Here is a 23465-nt window from a genome sequence, read left to right as displayed (position 1 = left end):
CTTTTAATTTTCTACTACGGGCAAAGTGGTGCCGGTACCGCTAGTTAAAAATAGTTTCATAGAACAAGGAGGAAAATTTCATGACCAATTTGTCAAAACCAATTTATCCATAAAACTTTAAATGATAAATTGAAAAATAACAATAAGCAAACCCAGGGGGAGGAGGGGGGGGGGGACAAAAACAAGCAAACAACTTTTTTTCAGTTTCCAAAATAAATATAGTTTACCCTAAGCTCTGAGGGTGATGGCCAGCAGGTGATGGAATTGTTGACTGGTTACTGTTTGGGCCTTGATTAGATATCTGAAACAAAACATTTTGATAGAATAAATACATATTTAAAGATACAAAAATTTACTTTATGACTTGTAAAACAGAGTTGCTAACTTTATAAATTGCTATCTTTGTTTCAAGGCAAATAATTTAAAAGATTACATACTGTCGGACCCGCTTAAACGAAAACCGTCAGTTCTAAGAAATATTATTCGATTGAGCAGGGTATTTGATTAAACGGGGACATTTTCTTTACCTTTCCAAATTGACAACATTTGTCTCAAAATGTAATAATCATCAAGCAATAGCCATATGAAGGAAGTAACTAATGTTATTCGTAAAAAGTTTTTTAAATAAGCTAACAACAACAAAAAAAAAGAGTATATCAAGTCAAACATATCTTATAGGAGGGGGGGAGGGGAGGACTAAGTGAGAATCTGTGAAATTTTTAGCTGCTTCATCATTTAGTGCAAAAAGTAAGTAAATTTCATACATACGGAGGTAGGTGCTGGGCTGTGACCTTGATATTGTGAAGAAAGAGGACTTGGCTGAGATTGCATATTAAACATATTTTCATTATAATTTCCTTGCATTGGCTGAAAAAGCAAAGTTTATTATTTTAGTATAGAATGACATACATACATAATATTTTAAGTTATTTGTCAGATCTCAATAAAATATTGATAAAAATAACCAGTGTGAAAGCAAAAAAATGTCAGTACTAATTTATTGAATTATTTGAAAACTTATTTTTTATTTGCATTAATTCATTTGTTTTGAAAAAATAGTCTTTTAAACATTAAAATCTGAATCATATCACATACAATTATATAAAAGTGATAACCAGCAACAGGTTCTGAACCCAGCTAGACTGGGCCTAGTCAATTTATCTATCTTCAAATGTAGATTGAGAGCTCTCTTAATATCATCAATACAAGCTTGAAAAAGTTTAAAACATGGTAATCTTTGGCTCTGTCATCTGTGCAAAAATTTAGCCAATCAACATTCTTTATTTGAATAAATTGAAGTAACTGGATCATGGTCCCTCTGATTTTCTTTTGCTTGAAACTACATACACATTAATTATTTCAAGCCTGGAATGATAATATAAACCTAAAAGGTGAACTAACATAGTATCCCTCCTCTGAGGCCTTTATAATAAGTTAATATCTCTTTTTAGGTATGAAGATCGAAATTGAACAGCATACTTCAAATGAGAGATTCAACACCACCCTATGGCAAAATAAAACTTATTTTAATCGACTCCCCCTCCCAATATTATAGTACATCCCCCCCCCCAAAAAAAACCTGAGGAAACTACCCCTAAAATTTTCAATGCCAGAATCTGTACCGTCACCATCCCCCGAGGGGGGGGGCACGTCATCCCTGTTCTGTCAATCAGAAATGAACTCTTCTAGCAAGTCATGACTTGCTAGAAAAGTCGGGGCATTCCACGGTATTTTTGAGATTATGTAGAGTCTGTAAAGTGATCTTTTTTTGCCATAACTTTTTAATTTACTGTTTGATTTGCAAATTATTTTAATTTGAGCTGGTGTGTTGGTAGGAAAAGATCAAAATAAAATAATATGCTAATCAAACAGTAAACAAAAAAGTTATGGCAAAAAAGGTCACGTTACGGACTCTACATAAACGTCAAAAATACTGTGGGATGCCCCAGTCATGACTTGTTATGACTGCACTCCTTGCATAGATTGTAAATTTGTGAAAGCTCCAAGAATTCATAAATAGACTTAATCCATTTTCATACTGACAAATACATGTTGAATAACCCCTGTTAATAATAAAACATACAAAGCTATATAGTTGATATAGCATCTAGATGATCAGAACTGGAAAAATATAGTAAAAATTGATGATATTGGAACAATGCTTACCATTTGACCGCCGGTTACATTTGGCGGCGGGCCTTGCTGTCTGAATTTTGGTAACATCTGGACATTAGGAGCAAGCATTTGAGGTCTCTGCTGAATTTGTTGTGATGACAGAACACCAGGTCCTATAACTATAAGCGAATAAATTATAGAAATTGAGAGAAAAAGATAATACAAATACATTAATTCACGTTAAAAATCCAAAATCTGAATTACATAAAACACAAATATATTTCTTAAACATTCCTAAAGTTTTTTTAACTTTAGGATTAAAATCTTAAGACAATGAAGTCAAATATTTAACTTTATGTGGAAACTGAAAAAGAGTTATTAAATATTATCATTAAAGCAGAAATTGCACAGCAAAAAGTCTAAATGTAAATGCTGGTAACGTTTCAATAATAAAGAAGTAAATCAGTCGAACAAATTTTACTAACAGCATGTAACAAATTTGCATGCTTAATTTTCAAAAAACTTTTATTTAAGAAAAGTTTAAAATATGTAACAACTTAATTTTTTCTGTCTTATTGCTGTAATTTTTTTTTCCAGAGAATAATAGAATCTAATACAAATACAAAAGTGATGACCAGCAACAGGCTCTGGGCCCAGCTAGACTGGTCCTAGTCAATTTACAATCCCCAGTGAAGATCAATGGCCCTCTTAAAATTGTCTACTCCTTTGCTCATTACCACCTCTTCCGGTAAGCTGTTCCAAGGTTCCACTACCCTACTATAATAATAATTTTTCCTAATATCCATGTTAGCCTGAGATTTAAATAGCTTAAAACAATGACCCCTTTTCCTGTTTTCAGTGCTTAACTTCAGCCCCGTAACATCTTTCATTTTAATAAATTTAAACAATTGAATCATGTCCCCTCGGTCTCTTCTTTGCTCAAGACAGTACATTTTTAGCTTTCTAAGCCTGGAATCATAGTCTAAATGAGAAAGTCCATTTATTAGCCTTGTAGCCCGCCTTTGAACCCTTCCCAATACAATAATATATTTCTTAAGATAAGGAGACCAAAACTGAACAGCATACTCAATACCTTATTAGATAAAATTTATTCTTAAAATCTTCACGAACTAAACATTAAGTAAAACTGACAAGATTTGGGGATTGATAGAAGATGCAACAGCATTAGGCCCCAATGAGAGCAAAATCCCCTGGAGCCAGATTTTGAACTGGAATCTGTAGCTGTGGTTGCGATGGCGTGGTTGTCTGGCTAATGGTGCCATCCAGACTAAGATTGGATTGTGACAGAGCCAATCTCTACTTACGTACACCTTTGTAGTACGACCCACTGTTATATGACGTTTTTTTGTTTTAAATACCAAATTACATGACCATTAAATCAAATTTGTAGCTAAAAAATTACAAAGAAACTATTAGCCAGGGCTGTAGATAGCATGGGGACAGGACAAATCCTCCCTCAAAATTTTAACCTCTCTCCAAAAAATAAAGAAACGAAGAATATCTAATTAAAACTCTTCCCTCTACTCCTCCTTCACTTGACCTTGTAAAAACAAATCATCTTTCAGTTAGACCCCTTCTCCTCCTCGCCCCTTGATTCCCTCACATACATATCTTTAAAAAATATTTCAAAAAGCCCATATTTTTTTACACTAAGTCCATAACAGAATGTTAATGACTCATATTAATGACGAAAAACATTTTAAAAGCATTCTTTGTTATTCACTTCAACAAGAGATTTACATTATCAAAACTACCATTTTTAATCTAATCCTACTTTTGATTAAATGCTTAATTCGGCAGATCATTGTAGATTACTTTTCAATTGTGACTATTTTCACTTATTTTCCGGAATAAAAGCCCCCCCCCCCCACACATGCATTTGTAAACATGTAATAAACGCTGCATGATATATTATAGAACGTATAAATGTTCGCAGTCCTCTTATTTTGTAGATGGATAGTAATCAGATAGTGATATAGATTGCATAAAAAAATGCCATTTTCCCTGATGAATAACTCTGGTGTAATATAAATTAACAATCAATTATTGATGAACAAATTAATTAATTAAAATAATTCACTGATACTAATTTTTAATTATATTTTAGCTTGATTTTTGCAAACAACATAATAAACATAATTTTTAAACGCTATTTTCCCCCTCGACTACAAGTCTGGAACTACCTTTGCCTCTGATCATGTCCCTCCCTGAAAAAATATCCTGGCTACGGCCACGCCAGGCTCTCGGGGGTAGGCAACCTAGGCGGTATGAATATCGGTTTCAGCGTCATAAAATTCACTGCTTCAATGTTTAAAAAGAAAATAATAATTTAGAGTATGTACCAGTGCCTGGATATGCAAAACATATTTTGGAATTTAGCAAGAAATTCAATTTGATTTTAGAAGTGGCATATTGCGTGACTTAAAAGTCTTTTAAAAATATTAATATCTGTTTCAGTGCTATAAGTTGCACTACTTTTAGTTAAAAAAGAAAATTTAGTTAGAAAAGAAAATTTAGTTAGAAAAGAACAAGTTTAGTTAAAAAAGAAAATTTAAATTGTGTACACAAATACAAATACAATACAAATGTGACGACCAGCAACAGGCTCTGGGCCCAGCTAGGCTGGTCCTAGTCAATTAATTAGTCCCCAATGAAGATCAATGGCCCTCTTAAAGCTATCCACTCCCTTGCTCATTACCGCCTCTTCCGGTAAGCTATTCCAAGTGCCCACGACCCTGCTAAAGTAGTAGTTTTTCCTGATTTCCAAGTTAGCCTGAGATTTGAATAGCTTAAAACAATGACCCCTTGTCCTGCTTTCCCCGCAAAAATTTAACCCATTTACATCTTTCATTTTGATAAATTTAAATAACTGAATCATGTCCCCTCTGACTCTCCTTTGCTCTAGGCTATACATGTTAAGCCTATTAAGTCTGGTATCATAATCTAAATCTGAGAGTCCCCTTACTAATTTAGTTACCCTTCTTTGAACCCTTTCCAATACAAAAATATCTTTCTTCAGATAAGGCGACCAAAACTGAACAGCATACTCCAAATGAGGTCTTACTAAACTCCTATATAAAGGCAGAAGAACTTTCTTAGATTTGTTTGAAATAGATCTATTGATGAACCCAAGCATTTTGTTGGCTTTGTTACTAGCAATACTGCACTGTTGACTAAACAACCAGTGCTTGGATATGCAAAACCAAGTTTGGAATTCAACTAGAAACTCATTTTAAGCACCTTACAATTATTTTTATTTTATTAATAAATTATTATTTTATATTATTATTATTATTCAATGGGAGGGGGGCAGCACTTTTCAATATTGCCTAGGGCGACAGAACTACTAGAGCCTGCCCTGGCTACCAGGGCCTGATTAACGCACGGTCCGGCGGTGTCCGCGGACCTGGGCACCACAAATTTAGGGGCACCAAAATAGGCTAGCGTAAATTCACTTACTTACTTACATTTTTACTTCCTTTTACAAAAAAGGAAGTATTGTATTCGCGAAAAAATTTTCACTCAAAAATCGCCCTTAATTTCCATTTTGCTCACCCCCAAATGAATGTTGAGTTTTTTTTTCGATTCGACCACATGCGGAAAAGTGCCTAAGAATGTATAGACACGCGAAATATCCATTTTGACCATCACCGAGGTAATTACAACGACTTTTCTCGTGACGTCTGTATGTATGTGCGTATGTGCGTATGTATCTCGCATAACTCAAAAATGGTATGTCCTAGAAAGTTGAAATTTGGTACATAGACTCGTAGTGGGGTCTAGTTGTTCACCTCCCCTTTTGGTTGCTTTCGGATGTTCCTAAGGGGGTCTTTTGCACCTTTTTGGGGGGAAATCATTGTTAATTTCGATGTAAACTCAAGTGGCGTTATAATTTGTCGGACACTTGGCGATATATCGCCAGTCTTTTGGTCGCCAAGTTTTGTCGCCAACTTGGCGACAAATTTGGCGGAGTTTTTTTTTTTTTTTGGTTTCAATTTGGCCATTGTTGGTGATATTTAGAGAATAAATATTGAATCACATTAAAATAGCGAATAATGGGGAAATGACATTAAATTGGAGTAAAAGGAAGTCATGTGATGCACACATCAGCTCGTTTTTTTAAAGCTTATTTCACTTTTTCTCAATTTTAAGGGAGAGGGGGCTCAAAATTTTTTAAAAATCAGCTCAAAACCTCATAAGGTTAAAAACATTTCGCATAGAGAATGTTTTAAAAGGATAAGATCACTGAACATTATACATACATTTCCGAATGTAGATTCAGCCCTGCAGCTTCTTCTTACCTTGCCTATCAGCAGCTGTTCCAGTGAACATTCCTTTTCATTTTTGAAAAGAATCAAAAATCATTTGAGAAGCTGTGTTTCTCTGGATAATTTACAGGCGTTTACCTTATTGACCATTAAAAAATTCTGTGACATCAAACGTAGATTTCGGTTATTTGATCGACACATTTGCTTCTGTTAAAGACAGAAAGACTCCTTTTTAAAGCTTGATGTCAGAATTAGAAAGATTTTTTTTTTTTTTAAGTTTTAAATTGTTTTTTAACTTTTTTTTCGTCTTAAGGTAAGGCAATTTTAACTGCAATTAGTATGGTGACTATTAACTGCTTGGTATTCAAATCCCAGGTTTCCTTTCAAAAGTAGTAGTGTTCCTTCAAAATGTAGTTTATAGTATATTAGGTTTCTAGTATGAAACATTGACTTTAATATTGTGCGGATTTTCTCATGGGAGGGGGGGGGGGGGGGGCACCAACCAGGCCCGTGTTCAGGTTTTCATGAAGGGAGGGGGTTTTATAGCTTCTACATTCTTTCCCGAGGGGGGGGGGGGGGGGCTGAGAGTTTATCCACCAAACTTTCGTTTTACGTTAAATTGCCAATCCCAGCATGGCATTTATAGACCTGTAAGGACTGCTATACGCCCCCCCCCCCCCAGAAGAATAATTCTAGCTGCACAAATAACAGCAGTATTCATTCATTTTACATCCTCTTTTTAATCAAACCTTGTTTGTTTCTGTTTTTAATCAAGTCTGTTTACTGTGCGGTTATTGATTGCAATTAATTTTAAAAACTGCCCACAGATTCTTTTATAATGTAGCATGTATATTGGGTTTCATATTCTGAAATAATGCTTTGTACACTAAACAAGTAAAAGTTTGTTGTGGATGCAAATTACATTACCAAACACAATCAATGCATCTTCGCAGCTGCAACATATATCGAATTCATCATAACCTCCTCAGTCCTCAAGCAATATTAACGCTGTTGATGCTTTGTGTTGACAAATCTTTCATTTAGCGATTCTTCCCCCACAGGTTTACAAAATGTTATTTCAGTTGATAAAGCTCTAATAGTCTTAAATTGCAAAAAAACTTCGAGGTTTTCTTTCAAAGCGCTTTACACAAACTTTCACATTGAAGTTATTAAATTCAACTACACATTTTCTTCTTTTGGTTTATTTATTTTTCTCCAATGGGAGGGGTTTAACCCCTAAAACCCTCCCCTTGGACACGGCTCTGGCACCAACATCTACTCAGGACCTAGCACCAGTTTGGCTTGATCGGTCCCTGCTGGCTACGGCCTAGCTACTAGCTGTTGCAACAAAATCACACAAACTGAAATCTCGCCCTACTTACACCTCTGTTGCATGACCATCGGACTCATTCCTTGCGGATTGATGGAAGACGTGACCACATTGGGCCCCGACGAAGAAGAGATCCCCGGACCCAGGTTCTGAACCGGAATCTGCGGCTGCGGGTTGCGGGTGGCGTGGTCATCTGACTAATGCTGCCACCAGATGCTGTCAAGAGGGATGCGGTCATCTGTGTCTGTCCGGACTGAGATTGGATTGTGACGGAGCCGCCACTGCCTTGTCCTGCCATGCTTCTGAGAGCACTCATTGGGTCAGATGCTACTTGACCGCCAACTCCGCCAGCAGAAGCCATGTTTGTGGATGGACCTGTCATTGCTTTTTTCGAATCTGGAACGAAAGAATGGGAGAAACGTCAATTTGGTTGTATTTTAGAAATTTGCCTCGTAACAGACGAGTGAAAAGCATTTTACATAAAAATATAACTTCAAGAGAAATTACCTATTTACCGTATATACTCACGGATAATTCGAGAAATTTAGTACAAAAAAAAAGAGGTTTAAAAACTAAGGGGTTGACTTATATGCAGGGCAGAATTTTCGAAAAATGTTTCAGAACAATTTGGAAAAAAACGAGCTGATGTGTGCATCACATGACTTCCTTTTACTCCAATTTAATGCCATTTCCCTATTATTCGCTATTTTAATGTGCTTCAAATGTTTACTCTCTAAATATCACCAACAGTGCCAAATTGAAACCAAATTAAAATTTTTAAAAAATCCGTCAAATTTGTCGCCAAGTTGGCGACAAAACTTGGCGACCAAAAGACAGGCGATACGTCGCCAAGTGTCCGACAAATTATAACACCACTTGAGTTTACATCAAAATTAACGATGATTTCCCCCCCAAAAAGGGGCAAAAGACCCCCTTAGGAACATCCAAATGCAACCAAAAGGGAAGGTGCACAACTAGGCCCCCAGTAGGAATCTACGTACCAAATTTCAACTTTCTAGGACATACCGTTTTTGAGTTATGCGAGATACATACACACATAAACACATGCGCACATACATACGTACATACATACATACAGAGGTCACAAGAAAATTCGTTGTAATTAACTCTGGGGTCGTCAAAATGGATATTTCGGGTGTCTGTAGGTTCTTAGACACTTATCCACGTCTGGTCGGGTCGAAAAAAAACTCAACATTCGTTCGGAGGTGAGAAAAATGGAAATTTAAGACTAATTTTTGAGTGAAAATTTTTCGCGAATACAATACTTCCTTTTTTGTAAAAAAAAAAACCTCTAAAAACGTGAAGATTTTCCTGATTTTAGTCAATTTTTTTAAGCAGATGCTAAAGAAGTAAATACTGACACATTCTGCTAAAATTTTACATAGTCTGACTCCAAATAATTACAGTAAACGGCTGACTACGGGATAAGTGTGGGAATCGCCGAATTAGCGAATTTTCCCGACAGTGGCAAATGAATGTTCATTTTTTAAAAAATCTTTACTAATAATAAAGTTGAAAGTCTGTGTCTCTGGATGTCTGTTATGCGCATACGTCTAGACCCTTTAACCGATTCTCCTGAAATTTGGCACAGATTTAGTTGGTAGCATAAGAGTGAAAACGTTGAAGCGATATTTCGAAAACTCGATTTTGTTCTTTTTCTATTCCAATTTTAAAAACATTTTATCGAGGAAATTATCAGACGTGGATGAGTAAATTATTACAATGTGGCCGAGTAAACTATCATAACATATACGAGCAAATGATCATAACAAGGGCGAGCAAATGAACATAACATATTGGTGAGAAATTCATCATCCATTATTTGTAAATATACAGGCAAACCAAATGATTTTTTAATTTCCACTACGAGCAAAGCCATGCGGATACCACCAATAATGCAATATAGCAACAGCGTACAATTTTATTGATATTAAATCAAAATAAAAACAACAAGAAACAAAAATTGTAACAGCGAAATCGAACCCCTTTACAGAAATCACAATCGCAGAAGTGAAACCTTTTTATGCAAAAGAATAAAAATCTGAAGTTTTTAAGTATAAAAATGTTCATTACATTTAATTTTCCTCCTTTTTTTACATTAAAATTTAAAGTTCATTTAAATTCATTTTACATTAAATTCAAAGAGCGGCAAAACGCTCTCGATTTTTTATGAAAGTAAGGACTTGATTTATACGCAAGTTTTCGATTTTTTCCCCAATTTTCCTCCCAAAAGTATGTGAGTGGACTTATACGCGAGTATATAAAGTATTTAAAAGAAAGATGCTTAGATTTCACTTATTTTCACTTTCCATTTATTAAAGCAAAACATGACAATGAAATTTTTGCCAGAGACAACTATCATATTTATTAGGAAAACAAATTTTTACGTTTGATCATGTTGGAATTTGTAGTTGCAAGATGTATTTTAAGAGGGTAAGGGGCTAAGAACTGAAATAAGTCTTTAAAAATCTCTCAATCGGCATGAGCATTTATAATTTTATTTTCAAATTTCAAACAAGATGAAATGGAAAGGATAGAGGAGTAATTACATTATTGCTAAAAAATTATGATCATAACTGAAAATTTAATCAGAAGTTGACAGATAATTACAAGAAATTTAATCTTTAAAAACGATAAGGACATGAGACTGCTCAGAAATGAATTTAAAGATCATTTTATGCCCCCCCCCCTCCCATTATTGAGGAAATACCAGTCTCCAGTCTGGCATGAAGTCAGCAATTCAAAGTTTTTAACCGTTTGAAATATTTCTACTGTGATTTCCGTCGTCTCTGCAGTAGCTTTTACGAAACACACTGGCAACTGTATCTATTCTTGTAACAGTTTTCTGAGAGAACGCGATATAACCGGGGTCATAAAAAGTAAAGATTCAATAAATGTACAAATTAATGATGTATGCACCAGCAAAATGATTAGTTTATTGTCACATTATACCGATTTTTTTCAAAAATGAAAACAAAATAAAACTTGTATACCAATTGTTCTTTTAAAATAAAAAATCAATTTAAAATTTTACCACTGTTTCATGGTGGAACACGAATCGAAAGTTGTAGCTTAAACTGCAACGAATTTAGACAAAGAAGAACCAAACTAGTTTTGTTCATTGATTAAAAAAGAAGAAAATACTCTTTCAAAGAAAAATTATAAATATTCATAATTTTTCGTCTTTGTGATGTCAAATGTAAAGCAATCCTTTTTCAAACATACAGTAAAACCCCTCCTAACGGACAGATCTCAAAGGCAGACGCCTTCTTATGCGGACAATTTTTAATTCCCCGATTCCAAGGCAAATAACATTATTGAACCCGTCCTGAGGACACCCCTCTATTGCGGACGAAAAAAATTGTCCCTTTAGTGCCCACATTAGATAAATTTTCGGGAGACGAAGGAAAGCGCAATACATCGGAATGTGTGATTTATCAAATACATAAAGAAGAAATTTATATACCGTATCTGAAGTAAAATACTTTAAAAGCAAAATTAATAGTAAAGAAAACTGGAAGGCAATTCTCCGCCAAATTTAGAATCGATAACAAAAATAGGAGAAAAGAATTGAACTCTACCTCTATTCTATTTCATTTTCTGCCCTATTTGCAAGGGTGCCCACCTAGGGGGGATCATGGCATAGACTGAGCCATTGAAATTTTTAAGCGGGATGTTTTGAGGGGTATTTTTCTTTTTGGGAGGGCTCTTAAATTGGGGGATCTTTTGTTATATTTAGGGGGGTGCACCCTTGCTCCTAGGGGGAACCACCCCTGCTATTTGTAATAGAAAAAAGGAAAAAAACCACAAGTGTTGTAATGAGAAATCTCTAGAGTATTTTTTAAAACTTAAAATAGGTGATTCTTATGAAATTAGAGCAATACTGTAAAAACTATAGAATCAAGCATTAAAATGTGTGTTCTCGAGTCTTTGAAAAGAATTTAATGAGCTTTTGAAACACTTCAAAAAGTGTTTCAATTTTATTTCTTATGAAATGCATAGGCTATGAATTATTCGAAATGGAAGGATGTTGCTTGCTTCTTACCTGTTTTCTAAATCTGGTATTGAAATTGGTATTAATGAAGACCTAATACGTACATTATGTCATAAAAAAACTAACTTTAAGTGCAAAGTAACATCTTCTTTACTGTCTATAAGCAACAAATTTATAGATTAAATCAAAACCAAGTTTCTTTTAACAAGTGCTACAGTTCAATTTAGTTCAAAATCAATTCCCACGTAAATTCTGAGTTCTCTGTTTTCTAATTTCTCAAACAAAAATGTATAGTGCTTTCAATTTTTAATTAGTGTGAGTGTGTGTGGGGGGGGAGGAGGGGGGGGGGGGTGTACCTTCATTATTTTCGAAACAATGTGTACTAATACAAATGAAACAATAATAGGCTGCTTGTGCAGAGGGGCAATTGATCCCTAACTTTTAAAAGTAAAGGGGACTTTGCCCTTTCACTTTTTTTCTGGTTCAAAATTATTGATGTCCGATCAAAAAACGATAGTTGTAATCGATAATTGATTCAGACTTTTCAAGAAAGAAAAGCTGACTTAGTGTCTGAATGTTACATTTTTCTCATGTTATTACATCATAAAAATTAAAATGGAGCTTTGAATTGGAAATTTAGTCAGCCTACTGAGGCTGTGTCCCATATTTTTTAGAGAAGTTCATTTAAACAACAGTGACATTAAAACCCCAATAGTAACTACCAATTTTCTTTAAAAAATTGAAGTCAACCGTCCACCAAACCCCTGGTAGCTCCCCCCCCCCCCCCGCTCTGCCGGGTTAACCACAGAAGTCGCCACTTTTTATCAAAATTAAGTTATTGACATCAGGTGGTTCTTTGTGATAAAATTTACCTAAATATGCGCTTTCCAGACGTCCCGGCCGGTTTACTTCACCAAGGACGTCCATATGGTGGGGGGGGGGGCAAGGGGGGCTACCCCCCCTTCTTTGAAATTAGAACTTCTTAGCTTCTAGTACTTTTTTCTTTGCAAAAGTATAAAAAAATTTCTTCTCCAGCAGTTAATGAATAAGTCATCAAAATTGTCAAATTTTAATAACTCTAATCTGTACTGAAATCGGTTTCTATGGGGAAAATATCTTGTTAAACCATGGGGAAAAAATCTGAGCTCCCCCCCCCTCCTTAAAATTTTGCATATGGGTGCCCTTGCTTCACGTCACGGTAAAAGATAAATTCGATTCATGGTCACCAAAAGGTCACAATATAATTAACTGCGAGGGGTAATTTAGGACATTTACTTTGTCATTAACATTGACATGTAAAATTAGTATTTTATTAACGTGTGAAGATTCTTACAATACGATTAAAACCACTAGACTTTCTTAAAAAGTCCTAGCGAACAGAGGTGGCGATTGGGACTAAAAAGTGGGGAGGGGGGGGGATTAAAGCCATAGTACTTTTAGCGGCAGCAAAAAAAAAAAAAGAAAGAAAACGAACTCATGTGTGCATCACATGACTTCCTTTTACCCCAATTTAAATTTATTTCCCCATTATTCGAAATTTTAATGTGATTCAATTGTTAATTCTCTAAAGATCACCAACAATGGCCAAATTGAAACCAGATTTAAAAAAAAAATCGCCAAATGTGTCGCCAAGTTGCTGACAAAACTTGGCGACCAGAAGACTGGCGATATATCGCCAAGTGTCCGACAAATTATAACACCACTTGAATTTACATCGAAATGAACAATGATTTCCCCCGAAAAAGGGGCCAAAAGATCCCTTTAGAAACACCCGAATGCAACCAAAAGGGGAGGTGCACAACTAGACCCCACTAGGAGTCTACGTACCAAATTTCATCTTTCTAGGACATGCCGTTCCTGAGTTATGCGACAAACATACGCACATACATACGTACATACAGACGTAAACTCGTTGTAGTTAACTCGGGAATCGTCAAAATGGATATTTCGGGTGTCTATACGTTCTTTGGTTATTTGCACGTGTGGTCGGGTCGGAAACTCAACATTCATTCGGGGATGAGCAAAATGAAAATTAAGGTCGATTTTTGAGTAAAAATTTTTTTGCGAATGCAATGCTTCCTTTCTTGTAAAAGGAAGTAAAAAAGAGCAAAATAAGTACAACATTTTGCTAGTGCTGGTTTTGAGAGCAGATAAGTGGTATTTAATGTAAATCTAACAACTTAACTCACGTTTTTATTCAGATTTTGATGAATTTTGCATACAATAGTTTTCCCTGAAGAAACACTTAGACATGAATTAGACTTGCATTAATTTTACCCCGAAGTATTTTGTGATGTCACAAACACTTGGTAATAATTTCATTGAACAAGTATGACTTGTTTTAGTTAAACAATTGATTTACTAATATCTAACCAATGGATACATACTCTAAAAGTCGCTGCTTGTGCTAAATAATGTTTCGTAAACAGATGTACAAAGTAAAACAAATAATTACGTTCTGAAATTTTTGATATTGTTGCTTTTTTTTTATAATTTCTAGTTTTGGTTCCTAAATTGGAAAATAAAAAAATTAATGAACCATAAGAAGTGGAGGGGCGGTTGCCACCCCCCCCCCCTCTTGCTCTCCGAATCGCCGCCAATGATAGGCACATGTAAATGTATTATTAAAAATTTTATAGTAACTTATAAACATGCAAGAAACAAAATGTTTCAATTTATCTGCTCGTGTCATTTATTATTACCCATGGCTTTAGGTTTATAATTAGTAACCATTTATTCACAGCGTTAAAGATGCAGTTTTAAAAAGATTCTAAAAACCAGACAATGATATGTAACCTTTTGAAAACCCGCGCCGCTGGGGAAGGGGAGAGGGGGGTCCGGTATCCCGGTTGAACATTTCAGAAATCTGGAAAAAGTATGGTCAATTGCGATTGAAAAATATTTTTTTAGATAATTCTGAAAACGAGGCATCAGAATCAATTTGAGGCGTAAAGCTTTAGATAGCAATATCCCCTTTTGAGTTCAGTTGCAGAACGAGTTTTGTGTTTAGCAGGGGTGTCCACCTGGGGGGGGGGGGGGTCATGGCGCAAACTGCGCCATTGAAATTTTTAGCGGGGTTGTTCTGAGGAGTATTTTTCTAATTTGGGGGGGGGGGGGGGTCCCCGCGACATTAAAGGGCGATGCGCCCTTGCCCTTAGGGGGGTGGGCACCCCTGTGTTTAGCACGGTAGCACTCATCTCCTTTGACTCCCCTCTTTTTTTGGCGCAAAAGTCGCCTATAGAAACAACGTAATACGTCAGCTTATTTTGTTTTGTTCTTTTTTTTTCCTGTTAAATGCATTGATCGCCAGGATAATTTTGAAATGACAGGGCTGCCTTCAATCCGCAACGAGCGAAAAGGAAGTTAGTGGGGGGAAAAAATGACCTTAACAAAACATATTAATTATCAGAGGTATTAGACTTTTCTTATGTTAGCTAAAAGTAATTCCATCTCAAACAACAAGACAAAGAACCGATATTGAGAAAGAAAATTACAGAACAAAACTTAAAGCAGTTTTTTTAGATTCGAAATTTAAGATTTCAGCATATAACTACAACAGCTTTATTCGCGATAGAATACAAAACCCCAATCTTATCAAGTGATTTATTATACTAGGAGCTTTTTTTTTAAGATCGAGAATAATGAATCACAGTTTCAAAATTTTAATTAAAATAGCAATTAGATTTTCACATTTTATAAGCGCCGGTGAAAATTCCATAAAACTCGCGGAATGCCTCCTAAACCGAACGAGGCGGGATCGATGGAAGTCCCCTGCGCAGAGGCTTCACTGCGCAACCCCAGTATTGGGAGAGAGATTTTAAAAATTAACCCCTATTTGTTCTTCGGCAATTCAATAAAATACGAAAATTTAGCCATTAAATATAAATAACGGGCCTAAAAAGTCAGCCCGGAAGGAGCAGAAAAATTGTGGAGGGAAGAAATATAAAACAGCCTCGGCTAAGCTCCTTTGAAAGTTTTATCTCACATACGGGCCACACGGAAATCCAATCAATACGACGGGCGAGACCATTCTTCGCTGGAGGGTAGGAGGCATCTGATCCAGCTGAGAACGGAACATTTTGCGAAAGGATTTCGCCTACGTGTGACGTAAATTGACTTTGATGGGTTAATAAACATTTATTAATAGCAATTAGGACGTCCAGCGGTTATAGAGCGGCCACACGTTGGGGAGGCATAAAAAGTAACAGTGGTTTCACGACGAATGCCGCTTCATTACTTGTGCGTACGATCCGACTATTTAGTGAAACAAACGATTCAAATTGCAACATTGTATGTTCAATTTTCCAAAAACTAACAGGCATCTTCTTCAATTTTTATCAAAAAACCCAACTGATTATGCAAAGCATAATTAATAAAGATAAAAGCCCACAACAGAATTTTACTAATATCGACGGTGAATGGCTCCAATTTCCAATGTTAAAAACAATATACAGTAAAACCCCTCTAATGCGGACACCAACGGGACAATTATTTTTTTTGTCTGTAATAGAGGGGTGTTCGCAGGACAGGGGTTTAATAATGTTATTTGCATTGAAATCAGGGAATTAAAAAATGTCCTTATAAGAGGGGTGTCCGTTAGGAGGGGTTTTACTGTATAAGGGAGCAATCTTTTTTTTTTTCTTTTCATTTCTAGCTATCAGTACAATCACACTACAGCTAGCGATTATCTAGAGATTTTTGAGTGGGAAAAATAATATAGAGGTTGAAAACTTTTGTGAAAGTTTAATTACATAACGATTGTTCAAAAAAAAAATCATTGCAGGTCAGGTACTTTCAGCAAAGTGTACAAATGTCAATAGGTATACAAAAGACACAAAACTCTATTCCATTTTTCGTACTAAGAACTATATCTTTTTAGGCATTCATTCTGCATATTTTTGGATAATTTAGGTGCACATGCAGATATGTTCCTTAAGTCTCTACAAGAGTACTTCAAGGCTTCATGCATTAAGCATCGAAAATGCACTACAAAAAAGTTTTAGTCAAGTGTTTTTTTTTTTTTGTATTTTAAGTAAAACTTCGGCATCGCTGAAAACAAGGGGAGAAGGGGGAATAACCATTGGAAATTTTCGCACAGCATTTGAATGTTTTGCTATTTTGTTAAATACAAAATATCCAACAATTAGTGTGTGAAAAACCAAAATAGTACATATGTATCTCTTCTTTCCCTACCATATTTTGTGTTCCGTCAGAAAATTAGGTTATTCAAGGAATTGATCACCATTGAGATCTTAACTCTTTTCGTATATTTTTACTCCCCCACAAGATGAATTCGCTCCTCTAAAATAATCTCAGTTAGTATTTTGAAACCTAGAGGGAGGGCGGAAGTACCCTAACGTTTCTCTGCAAATGTAATCTTAAAGTGAACGCGAAAATAGCGGATGATAGTTAAAAAAAAAAAAAAAAAAAACATATGGGACGCCAAATTATAAGTTGTTTACTGAGCCTAATTATTAACAAAATATCTTAATCTCAACAGGAGTGCCCATCCCCCCCCCCCCCAAGCTCGATGGCGCAAATCCCCCTCCTCTATTTTCTCATCCCTTTTGCCCTTTTTATTTTTAGCCCTTTTTATTTTATTCATTTAAAAAAATATTTTTAAATTATTTATTTATTCATTTCTTTTAAATTATTGTTATTATTCGTGAAATACACCGCCAGCTCAGTCATTTCCAGCCGAGGACTGCAGTTTCGTGCTTATTAGCACTCATCAGCCCGGCATAGGAAAGTGACTGAGCTGGAGATGGAAAACCTCTTAAGGAAGCCAAGAGTGCGAAGCAAACTGGTAGCTTATTTAGAATTAGCAGACCAGACGAGTGACCGAAGCAATGGTTCGGTTCAACTCGATGATTGAACGCGAGGCAAGGTATATTCAGTAAATTACCGCCCATTAGCCAGGGCTAAAGCAGAAATACGTGAAATACACCGCCAGCTCAGTCATTTCCAGCCGAGGACTGCAGTTTCGTGCTTATTAGCACTCATCAGCCCGGCATAGAAAAGTGACTGAGCTGGAGATGGAAAACCTCTTAAGGAAGCCAACTGAATATTGTTATTATTGTTTTGTTGGAAAAGTTCCGTGCTACAAGCTACACCAATAACATACTTACACAGAATAATTAAATAAATAAAAATGTAAGAAAAACAAAATAAAATAAAAATAAAGTAAAATAAACAGTTTAAACTAAAAATAAATCAACAAATAAATAAAATTAAAAATTAAAAAATCCCCCCCCCCCAAAAAAAAAACTTGATGGCGCATCATGCGCCATAATCCGCCACCTTCCCCTGTGGCCACCCTTGAATCTCTAAAACAAATGATACATTATTAACCAATAAGGTTGTTAATGTAATTTGTTTCCACTTGTAAAACAGTTCAATGAGTTAAATAAGCTCTCTTTTAAAACACTTGAGGTTAGAAAACAGCAAAAACGTTTTCGTCACTCAATTTAATGACAGGAGTGCTCACCTTAGAGCTCTTGCTTTCGGGGCGGCTTCACGATATTTACAGGGGGGGGGGGGTGCACTCTTGCTCTTAGGGGGAGTGGGCACCCCACGTTAATGATACAGTAAACGTATCAACACGTGCATTCTGAGGCATCTTTCAAAAAAGTACATGAGCAAATAAATTCTCTTGCAAGAACGAACCGTCTCAGAATCTGGTAAAAACCCCATTTGAGGTCTATGTTAATTCAAAAGCACGTTCCAGAAAAAGCATGAAATGGAAAACGAATGTTTTCGATTGTTCTACCGTTAAACGTGGAGGTTATAGCTATTGCTGGATTCTTCACAACTGCTGCTGCTGTCAATACATAACTAAATAAATCGAATACGTTCAGGCCCGACGAGAGGCCATGTTAGCCTAGTTGGAAACTAGGGGCTTGGGTCTTGGGGGCAAAAAAAAAAAAAAAAGAGGAAGAAAAAGAAAAGAAAGGAGAAAGAAAAAAAAAGGGGGGGGGAACTACGAATAAGAGAAAACGTATAGATTAAGTAAAACTTACTCTTAGGTATTTATTGTTGTGGCACTTAAAATAGAGTTAACTGCTTTCTGGTAAGTAGTTTTGATCCATCCCCACTTTTTTTTCCTTCTTTTCCCCATTCTTTCCTTCCCCTTTTCTATTATTTTTTCGACCCCTTTGTCTTTAATTACATGCTAATTATTCTCTATATCTCGAAGTTAACTTCCTTTAACTCGAAGTTTTTTCAAAAATGACTCGAAATTTATTTCGAAAGAACAAAAAACGAAAGAAAGAAGTGACTACGAGAGAAAAATTAATTCACCTTCACTTGCAATTCCTGCCCAATAGGCCTCTACAGTACGGGAGCCGGGTACAAATTTGGTCACTCATTTCCTCCCGAACGATAATTGGTGAGAGGCATTGGGGAATGGCCTATTAAAGATGCCTAAGCAAGTACTCTGTCAATGATATTAAAAGAAAAACGAAGGAACCTCTAAAACGGCACAATCCCAGGGGTCTGGCCAGAGCAAATTTGGGTCCGTTAACGGACCCTTCACAAAAATCCGATCAACCAAAACGGAACTTTCACAAAAATCCGATCAACCAAAACGGACCTTTCACAAAAATCCGATCAACCAAAACGGACCCTTCACAAAATTCTGGTAAACAAAAACGGATCTTTCACAAATAGTTTATTGAAAGAGCAAATCTCAAATTAAAATAATACAGCATATTTAAAGTTAAATTAGAAAAATCAACTTATACAAAATCAGCTAATTTTGCAAAAGGAAAAAAAAAAAAAAAAATCGGCACTCTTGTGATGCTCCTGCAAGCCATAAATAATTACTACCGCCAAATAAATATAATGCCTGTTGTTGGTTTCTTTGAAAGAAATTAACAGCTGAAAGTCAGTTAGGTTTATAATTTTGCTTGTTTGTTTTATGCAGCGGTGTTGTTGTAAACTTCTTTGGAAAAGCGTCAACATTCTCTGAATAGGCGTAGTAAGCACTTTTCTCCCCACTCATGATTTAATCATCAATAATATACAGCGAAATGAATTTAGAACTGCAAAGGATAGTATGGGTGGGGCGGATGTGATCGCTTCAGATAGGGTTACAATATTTAAACTTATCGCCACTTAGTGTCTGGTGGTGCGATGTTAAACTGTTATTTTGGGAGAAAGTTATATGGGTTTGGTTTTTCGATACTAAAAAGGATAATTAACTTTAAATAAGCTTTTATTTACTGTTATTTTTTTCTATAGATGTCTACATTTTGAAAAACGCAATCTTTTTACATCCGATATGAGAATCATATTTTTTTTTTTTTTTTTCAAGCTAGCTTCGCTTTATTAGGATGCAAATAGATGAAAAGTCTCTTTATTTTTGTAACAAAGCTTATTTCAAGTTTTTAAAGGGGAATTCCATTTTCTTTTATGAGTCAATAATTAAAATGCTGAATCGACGGTTTATTTTTTATTTAATTAATTAATTTATTTATTTTGCTTCAACTGTGTCCAGATATTAATGATATGTTTATCATAGGGCTCTAAAATGCAATTTAAAAGTAATTTTATCAAAAATATTTATTTTACAAGCCGTTTTTATGCTTTTGATTCCTTCACTTTGAGGATTGCAATCTCTTTGCACCCGCTGTGGAAATCTGATTTTTCGAATTTTCGATGTTTAGTACGCTTAGTTAATAACAAATAAAATATTTTTTTATTTTTGTGAAAATCCCGGAGTTTATAAGGTTTGAACGAAACTCTGTGCTCTTAAACAGTGTCTTGGATTAAAAAGTTAAATGCTGAACCCCTGCCTATTTTTTTTTCTTACAGCTATTTTAAATACAATACAAAAAACATTTCTAGTATAATTTAACATGATGTAGAATGGTAGATAAATATTGATACTTGAGGGGTGCCCATCTACAAGGGAGCGATGCCTCCCCCCTCTCTTCAAATACTAGAAAAACACTCAAGAATGATATTCTCAACAGAAAAGAGAGAAAACACTCAACTTTAAGTGTCAATGATGCAGTTTCCACCATCTCAAGAGTCTAAACTTTCGTTTTTACAAGAAATTTTTTTTTTTTAAATTATTTGATTTTTCACAAAAATAATTGATTTTTCACAAAAAACGGACCCTGTGAAAAATCCTGGACAGACCCCTGAATCCATGAATCTGAATTTGAAACGAATGAAGCTGTGCACCTTGAATGTGTCCTGAAATAGAATAAGCTCTATTCAAGTGGATCCAGCAGTATCGAAATCAAAACCATGCTTTTGATTTTTTTCTCTCAATATTTTTGATTAAACTGAGCATATTGTGATTTAAAACTTTTAAGTTCTGCGATTTTGTCTGTTATATGTACATATTGATGAAAATATTCGATGGTTTTTAATATTAAAATGTCGAAAACCAAAACCAGCGGTAAGTTGAACTTCTGATAAGTCGACGTTTTTCATCGGTCTCTTCAGATTCGAGTTATCGAGAATTGACTGTATACGTTCACTGCAAGTCGGAAAATGAGAATTTGAAACTAAAACTGATAGATATTTATTCATTCAGTTTTAAAGCTGATTCGTTTGAAACAAATGCCTTTTTATATACTAAGGGGCAGTCCAGAAATGACGTCATGCTTTGAGGAGGAGGGTTCGTGAAATTGTGACAATGGGGAGGGAGGGGATAACAAGAAGTGTGACATCACGCGTTTTTTATAAGAATGTGTTTATGAAAAATAGGGTGAAATGTGACAAAGGGGGGGGGGGAGTAAGGTTAAGTGTGACTCTTTGTGACAAAGGAGGGTTAAAAAAGTTGAAAAAAAAAAAAAGTCACATCATTCACGCCTAACTTGAAATTCCTCTTCTTGGAGGGTTCTCAATGTGTGTGTGGGGGAGGGGGGGGGTTTCGCCTCCCAAGTTTGAAAACCGCAGATTTAAACAATTATTTTTACAAATACCAAATATTGAAGAAATTAAAGTTGTCTTAGTTTTTATTCTATTCCCTTGAGAAATATTTTTTTTTTTTTTTGCAAGAAACACGCCTCCCTTGAAATTCTTCATCCTGCAAAGTTCTCAATATGGGGAGATGCGGTTCTCTCACCCCCACCCCCACAGGTCAAAAACCGCAGGCTTAAACAATTAGTTTCACAAAACACCAAAACAGCTAATTTAGTTTAAAAAAAGAACTGGACGATGCTTCATATAAAAATAACTCAACGTGCAATTTTCACAAATGAGAAAAAGATTGTTGTCTTAATTCCAGTATAGAGCTCGTGGGCGCAAAAAGAAATAGATTTCACATTGTTCTTGAAGTTGAAAAACTAGTTTCTGCTCTTAGTAGTCTTCTTTCTATGTTATTTTACCCTTTTCACCTCGTCCACCATTTTACGTTTTTCAGATTTTTTAATTTTCTCCTCTTTTTCCTTTCACGTTTTGCAAAGTTGAATTCCATTATAATTTGATGTCAATACCTTCCCGGAGCCTTTCTTTCGACCACTGGTAGGGGCAAAAATAAATATCAAATAAAAAAACTCTGGAAACATGCGACCGCCAGAGCGTTATTTTATAGAAAAAGTCAAATAATGTTTTTATTTATTTATTTCTTAAGAATTGATTGCATACGTTCAGAGGTTACATAAATTCGTAGCAAAGTTAGCGGTTTGTAAGTTTGAAAGACAATCAAGGACACTAAAAATTTATTATTTATTTATCTTGAAAAAGTCGAAATGAGCTGTGAATGTATTTTGTATCTGCAAAGACTCTAGAACTGAGTGAGATTTTTTTTCACGTCACATTTTCTTCTCAAAAAATGTTTAAAGGGTTTTTTAGTTGAAAATATGTAATTTACTATTTATTGTAAACACCACATGCCACCACAGATTTACCACGTCACAACTGTCAATTACCAGGGGCCGGTGTTTCTTTCAGACTTTTTCCTCGGGGGGGGGGGGGGAAAGGGTGTATTTAAGGGGGAGGGGCATTTTAAGAGTTCGGAGGGGTCAAAGGCGTATTTAAGGAGTGGGACACGACCCCCCCCCCCCCCCAAGAAATAAATTCAAAATTACCCCAACTCTGGATAATTTTATGACTTCAATCTGCAAAGTTACCTTCATGTTTGGCTTGTCCGCCCCTCTCATATAAATCCCTCTCTACGGGAGGGACGATATGAGTTTTAAAAAACACTCCTCCTCCCTCAACGAATCATATTGTTCCCATAAAAATGTAGCAGATCAAAAGACTGACAGTACTGCAATATTATGAAAAATAAAAATGTGTATTTTAAAATACAAAAAAAAAAAAAGTAATGAAAACCTTTCTTAACCATTAAAATATACATAAAATCACTCTAAGCGAGAAAAATACTATCAAGTTTAATATTGACGGTCCTCCGTCACTCAGCGAATGCATAAGAAACTTTTAAATTTGTAAAACACACAATGACGCACAGTACTTAAATATCATGTAATAAAAATTATTTAAAATTAAGTACATTCACAGACATTTACATTTTTACTTCCTTTTACAAAAAAGGAAGTATTGTATTCGCGAAAAAATTTTCACTCAAAAATCGACTTTAATTTCCATTTTACTCACCCCCGAATGAATATTGAGTTTTTTTTTTTTTTTTTTTTTCGACTACCACACGTGGATAAGTGTCTAAGAACGTATGGACACGAGAAATATCCATAATGACAATTCCCGAGTTAATTACAACGAAGTTTCTCGTGACGTCTGT

The 23465-nt window shown here is 35.3% G+C and overlaps 1 protein-coding gene across 1 annotated transcript in view; it reads right to left on the bottom strand.

Moving 5' to 3' along the window:
* The window catches only part of LOC129234244 (mediator of RNA polymerase II transcription subunit 15-like), a 253859-nt gene that overhangs the window by 20131 nt on the left and 210263 nt on the right, over positions 1–23465 (bottom strand). The window contains 5 exon segments of the mRNA XM_054868225.1: positions 228–301; positions 769–867; positions 2167–2294; positions 7787–7910; positions 7913–8130. Of these exon segments, the coding sequence (XP_054724200.1) occupies positions 228–301; positions 769–867; positions 2167–2294; positions 7787–7910; positions 7913–8130 (643 nt within the window).

This window comes from Uloborus diversus, chromosome 1, assembly GCF_026930045.1.
Source record: "Uloborus diversus isolate 005 chromosome 1, Udiv.v.3.1, whole genome shotgun sequence".
Lineage (NCBI taxonomy): Eukaryota > Metazoa > Arthropoda > Arachnida > Araneae > Uloboridae > Uloborus > Uloborus diversus.
Note: the sequence above shows the minus strand (reverse complement) of the source record. Positions and strands in the feature narration are given on the sequence as shown.